The sequence below is a fragment of the Syzygium oleosum genome, unplaced genomic scaffold (genome assembly GCF_021117445.2).
Source record: "Syzygium oleosum isolate NSW1041296 unplaced genomic scaffold, Sole_v2.1 Sole_v2.19, whole genome shotgun sequence".
NCBI classification, from domain to species: domain Eukaryota; kingdom Viridiplantae; phylum Streptophyta; class Magnoliopsida; order Myrtales; family Myrtaceae; genus Syzygium; species Syzygium oleosum.
The window spans coordinates 3141325-3147023 of NW_026607503.1; the positions used below are offsets into that span (position 1 = coordinate 3141325).

The 5699-nt window shown below is 39.3% G+C and overlaps 1 protein-coding gene across 1 annotated transcript; it reads right to left on the reverse strand.

Moving 5' to 3' along the window:
• Window positions 1-2788: 2788 nt before the first annotated feature.
• LOC115670531 (probable WRKY transcription factor 58) lies at window positions 2789-4869 on the reverse strand. Its single transcript, XM_056320045.1, has 4 exons — window positions 4685-4869; window positions 4326-4487; window positions 3602-3735; window positions 2789-3405 (listed from the first exon to the last, which is right to left on the reverse strand). Exons 2-4 carry the CDS (start codon window positions 4449-4451, stop codon window positions 3165-3167), a joined length of 501 nt encoding a protein of 166 aa, XP_056176020.1. The 5' UTR covers window positions 4452-4487; window positions 4685-4869; the 3' UTR covers window positions 2789-3164.
• Window positions 4870-5699: the final 830 nt, after the last annotated feature.

A 5699-nucleotide genomic window follows, 5' to 3' on the forward strand; every position in this document is an offset into this window, starting at 1 on the left:
TATATACCCAATAATATTCGGTTCATGCAAATGCAATGAATTAATATGTCCACTGATTAACTCATTTAGCTTATCTCTCTCGGCATTAGTTGGAATCGAGTGGTGATAAATGGCCATGAGCATCCATTACTAGGAGTGAGATGAGGTTAGTGATAACCAGCTAACTGCACCAAAGCCTAAACAGGATCACCGCCAACTATTCTAAATTTGGGCCAAAATGGAAGGAAGAAAGCATGTGTCAAAATCCAAATTCTTTTGTTATTGGCACGTGTTTGCTTATGGGTCGGGGTCACGAGGATCAAATCTCGGTTCCATGGTTTTAGATAATCGGGGATATCCAAATCTTGACTCGACTAATTTCCACCGGGGCATGCAAACTACCCAACAAGACTTCACTTATCGAGGTGAGCCTAACTTTGTTAAGCAATATGTTATATGTACAATTATTGACCCGTGTAATAACAACTTAGGGTTTCCGGAAAAATGGTTTTTCAAGCATGCTTTCAAAGCATTGGTCTCGGGTTGAAATCTTTGCACTCCTTAATCTTATCCTATATGTTACTTTCGTTATTCTGTTTGTTTTCCTACTCCCCGATCTCTCGTTGACCTGATTATGTTCACATCCTATTTTGTGCGGGTAAGGGACTGGCTTACACACGAGAGATGTTAAGAAATATATTGTACAATCCAATTGATGGGTAGCTTCCTAACAACTAAAAGCTTTTGGGGGGAAGAAAAAAAGATTGTCTTATCTAACATCCTCTAAAACGTGCGAAGGGTCAAGACTTTAGGTTCCAAGGCATTCCAACCTGTTTTTCGTTTTGCCTTTTAATGTTGCTTGTCAACTGAACCATTCATGCACCGACAAGTATTCAGCATGGCAACACATCGCTAGTTTTTTTTCAAACATATTGAAAAGAAGAGGAGCTGATCACCAATGGAATCACACAAAACGTCAAGAAGCAAGAACAGGGAGGGATTACTTTAATCCAAATTATCCATATTGGCTGCAGCATCTTCACAAGTTGATCAGGACGTAAAAGAGGACGACTTAGAAAACTTTTAAGCGTGGTTAGTCCAAGATGGGCCTGCACCAAGACATGCTACAAGGATGACCCGTGTCCCTCCTTTCCTCGTACCAGCCTCGTAGAAGGGAGCGAGGTCTTTGACCATCACACGCTGAGCTTGTCCTAGGGTTTCAGATAGCAGTAAAAGGACTTGATGATATTGAGAGAAAGAGGAAAACTCGAATTAAAAGTGTGACGGTACGCCCAAGTCTTACATTGGATTGGTGAGATCTTGTGACTTCCCCACCAAAACTGCCAACGTCTTGGACGGTTTTGGCTTAAACAGTCAAGCGGTACTCTTATTATTTAGTGCACGATCCAATCCATTCCTGCCTATTCGCTTCCTTAAAATTTGCTAGGAGTTGAACCTTATCCGAGTTCTCTCACCCTGCGGTCACTCTCCTGTTCTTGTTGGATCGGCCTGGGCCTAGCCATCCTCGAATCACACATTTATTAAAGAGGGTCCTGTTTGATACCATCTGTAACGATTTGACCTATTCTACACGGGTCAAGTTCCGAGAAAAAGTATTCAAAATAACATACGAAATGATAAACAGGACAAGACCTTAGTCATTCAATGTGGACTTGGGGTGTCATAAGCGGACGGAGATCATTTTCACTAGTCATATTTTATACCGATATGTTAGAATGCACATATGTTAGGACAAGGTGAAAAAGCACAATTGCAAAGACCCTCGTCTTGCTCAACGAAGATCCTTAATTTGAGTTGTAGTAATGCCACTACTTTTGGATCGATATTGCGTTATGTGTAAGAAGTTCCATATTTTGGAAACTTTGTAATACTTTCATTTGTTTCATTTGTCGTTGGATAAATTACTACACAAATTCGAACGAAGAAATTAGATACAATGATTGCAAGGTCCTTTCCATATTGCCCGAATGTTCTTAAAAAGCTAACATAATCAAGTTCCATTTTGATTTCACTTCTATTTTTTGTTGCCACCGACCAGTAAATTGACTAATGTGAACTTGAATTCCGTTACAACTCAATAGTTAATGGTTCTGTGGGAACGCAGCTAGTGCTAAACAGCTAACATATATACGAGTATTTGTTCTATCATTTCCGATGGAAAAAACAATTTAATTTCTACATGTGATAATGAAGCGTAGTCCTGCGTTCATATGAAACATGGTCAGGCGTTCATATGAAACGCAGTGGTTCCAAAATAAGTGTCAAATGCATGCATTCTTCACACCGACCTCCGACACATTCTTTGCACTGGTGGTGGCTGGAGCGTCCTCCATTTACAAGTGGATATTTGAACTCATTTAGGCACACATGCCCTCTAGACAGACGTTTCAGGTTATTCTTTCTTTCTTCTGAATGACACAAGAAGGTGAGGAACATCACTAGGACTGTTAGAGATACCTAAATTCAACATCAAAGTGTTATCAGGTTGCATAATGCAGACTTTGATCCTTCTGTTTCTGCTACTGTTGCAGCGCATTTTGACGAGTGGTTTTTGTAGGAAATTAGTTTCTGGGAAGCATATTATCTCTCATGCAATTGTACTGGTGAGTATGTCATAGGATTTCTATGTATGAATTTCCAAATTTGTAATCCCGTGACTACCTTTTTGAGGTTTGAGTTGGTTCATTGAAGGTCACCAGCTTAATTTCTTCTTTCGTTTGTATTTCTAACTGTGTATGTAGCTTGTGTTCTTAGAAAGGATGCCTGTCGACATAAGAAACCGCAAAAAGGAAAAAACAAACGAGATTATATTTTAACTAAGGAAAGTTATACAAGACAAGGGAAAGCATTACTTTACACATACATGTTCTGCCAAAGATGGGCAGGAAGTCTTAGAAAGGGGAGGTGTTTTTGTAGCTGAAGAGAGAAATCTTCCATGCATTATATCATTTTTCACGGGTACCAAGACATAGAGGAGCCGAAGAGGGCAAAAGATAAGAGGCAAACTCAAGTTCCATATCAGGAGATAGCAGCAGAAAACCTAAACATACCTGGGATACAGCGAAAAAGGACCTAAAGGACGATCCGAGATGAAGAGGTGAATTTGGTTTTATATAGAATACCACCTCATTGCAACAAAACTAGATGAACCTTCATTTGAGATTTTAATCGTCAGAACGCCTGTAATCAGAAGGCGGGTTGTCTCCAAACACTTGATTGATTAAGTTATATTGGTTGGCGTCCGTGCTGGATGCACCGGATTGTGATGAACCGGACTGATCTTGCAAGGAGGAGCTGTGATTGTGAACCCCTTCGTACACAACTCGCAAATCTCCTGGCTCGGTCTCTGACCATTCAGCTCTTTTCTTCGCATTGCATCCGGCCCTTTGGCACTTGAAGTAGCTCCTAATCAAATGAAAACCAATGGTAAAATATTACAATTGTTTTCCTACACCTCCCACAAGTACTCACTCAACTTAAAAAACCTCAACTTCATTCATCCAGAGAACATCAGCTTCCTCAATGATGTGCCTTTGAGAGGCCGGTTTTTGAGAGTAAAGATCAAGTTTTCATGAATTATTGACAAGTAATTGGTTATTACCTAAATTTTCCAATGTTCTTGATGAATTTTTGGCCATATTTCCTCCATTCATAGCCATCTTGAGGTAATTCCAATCTGTTACCGGTGTCTCGGTCCATGTCTTTCCTGGCCGATTTACTTCTACTAAGCTTCCCCTATGAATGAACAAATATAAAAGAGAGGATCGCGCATTAATACCTGCTTCTTTGTCTAACTTGAAGTACCTATACTCATAAAAATCACACATCTTTGATCTATTCAAATGCATTTGAGAGAGAGAGAGAGAGAGAGAGAGAGAGAGAGAGAGAGAGAGAGAGAGAGAGAGAGAGAGAGAGAGGCATTTTCTCCGATATTGGTATTTAAGACACCAATTAAGTGGACAAGTTAACGGGCAAGCTGAAGTAGACCTACCCAGAAAAGAGGTACCAAATGGGTTGAATCTTGATTACATTTTCAAGAAAGAACTGTCTTTCTTGATGTTTAGGGCTTGAGATGGGGAAAAAATAAAAGAAAGAAAGAACTGAGCGGGCAGTGAAATAGAACCACTACCAAGCTGGTCTGGATCTATGGATCTGTGAACACTTCCAAAAAGAAAGAGATCTGAGAGAAGAGAAACAGTTTGTATAGACACAGATCTGTTCATAAAAGGCATAGACTTAATTTGCATCATATAAAACACACCTCTTTTCTAGGTTTTCTTGCAACAGTAGCTGCAGAAAAAAGAACCCAGATGCAAGAATCTTACACAGAAGTGGAGAGAATTTAGTCCACTCCGAGAAGTAAATGCCAACGAAGGGGTATAAATACCACAAGTTTCGCCAAGATCAATAAAGTAAACACCATCTCGATCAAAGTAACATCTGAGAAGCATCAGGACATCCAATCTGGGAGGGCTTTGGCTTGGGTTCTGAGAAAATACATGGCAAGGGTGAGGAAAGTGCATGAAAGCAACGCCCGCACGCACTCACCTCTTATTTTCCACATATCCTTAATGGTTTTACATCATTCTCCTCAGCTCCCAATTTTCCAAAGGAAGACAAACAGAAGCTCGGTGGGAAGAAGTGAGGAAAGAGAAACAAAGGGTATCGTGATATTGGTACATACATGGTGGCTGCTGCTGCTCTGAGTAGGGAAGCTTCTCTGATGATATCTTTCTGTTCCCCAAAAGGCCAAAAACCTACTTGAGTTCTTAACAAGTGGGAGAAAACCTGAAAGTGAAGTGAGAGAGAAAGACCAAAAATAAGTGAGAGAAAGACCGGACCACTCCAGCCAACCATCGCCGTGATGGATAGTACATGTCCAAGTTCACTTTATTATAGTTTCAATGTAGAATGTGTTTACACATGAAAACTCGAGAGAATTCTTAATGAACGATTGAGATTTAATAATTTGCGATCAGACGGCTTTTGGATTGCTGACAAATAATTTCTAATGAGATGATTTTCTATTCTTGAAGATCGGTACCTTGAAGATAGTACGAACCACCCTTGCCCCACCCCCTTTCACTTTTGTCTCTCTCAATATCTGACACTAGTCGTATTTCTTACCCGGACAATATTGGAATAGAAAGCAACGTCACAAAAAGAAATGAATTAGTCTAATCAAATTATAAAATAAGATTTCATGACATCATTTTCGGAAAATAGTTTTTATACCTTTAGCATCGTTCTTCTTGTTATCGGCTAGACCATTCTTTTAGACAAGTTAGAGCGGAAATTGAACCCATCACAATAAAAAAAAAAGGGTCTTGTTAATAAGTACATAATTAAAGTGCATCTTAGAGCATTTTTGACAATTGAAAAAGAACATATCTCAAAACGGGAACATATCTTCGAATCATTTATGATGTTATCGTATAAAATAATACCGTGAGTGCAAAGAATGTTTCACACAAACGGTGTCATCCGTCCTTAAAATTTGAAAATTACGATCACACATTTGCTCTTTCTAATCAAGTGTCTTAACTTCCACGAAGGGCATGGAATGGGCCGCATCATAATATTCAAAATCTATTATTAAAATGAACCTTGACTTGTATAGTAGTAAACCCTTCTTTCTTCGGCGTGCCCATTGCTTTTGCTTTACTGAATAATAATAAACATATAAACGTTCTGGAAAA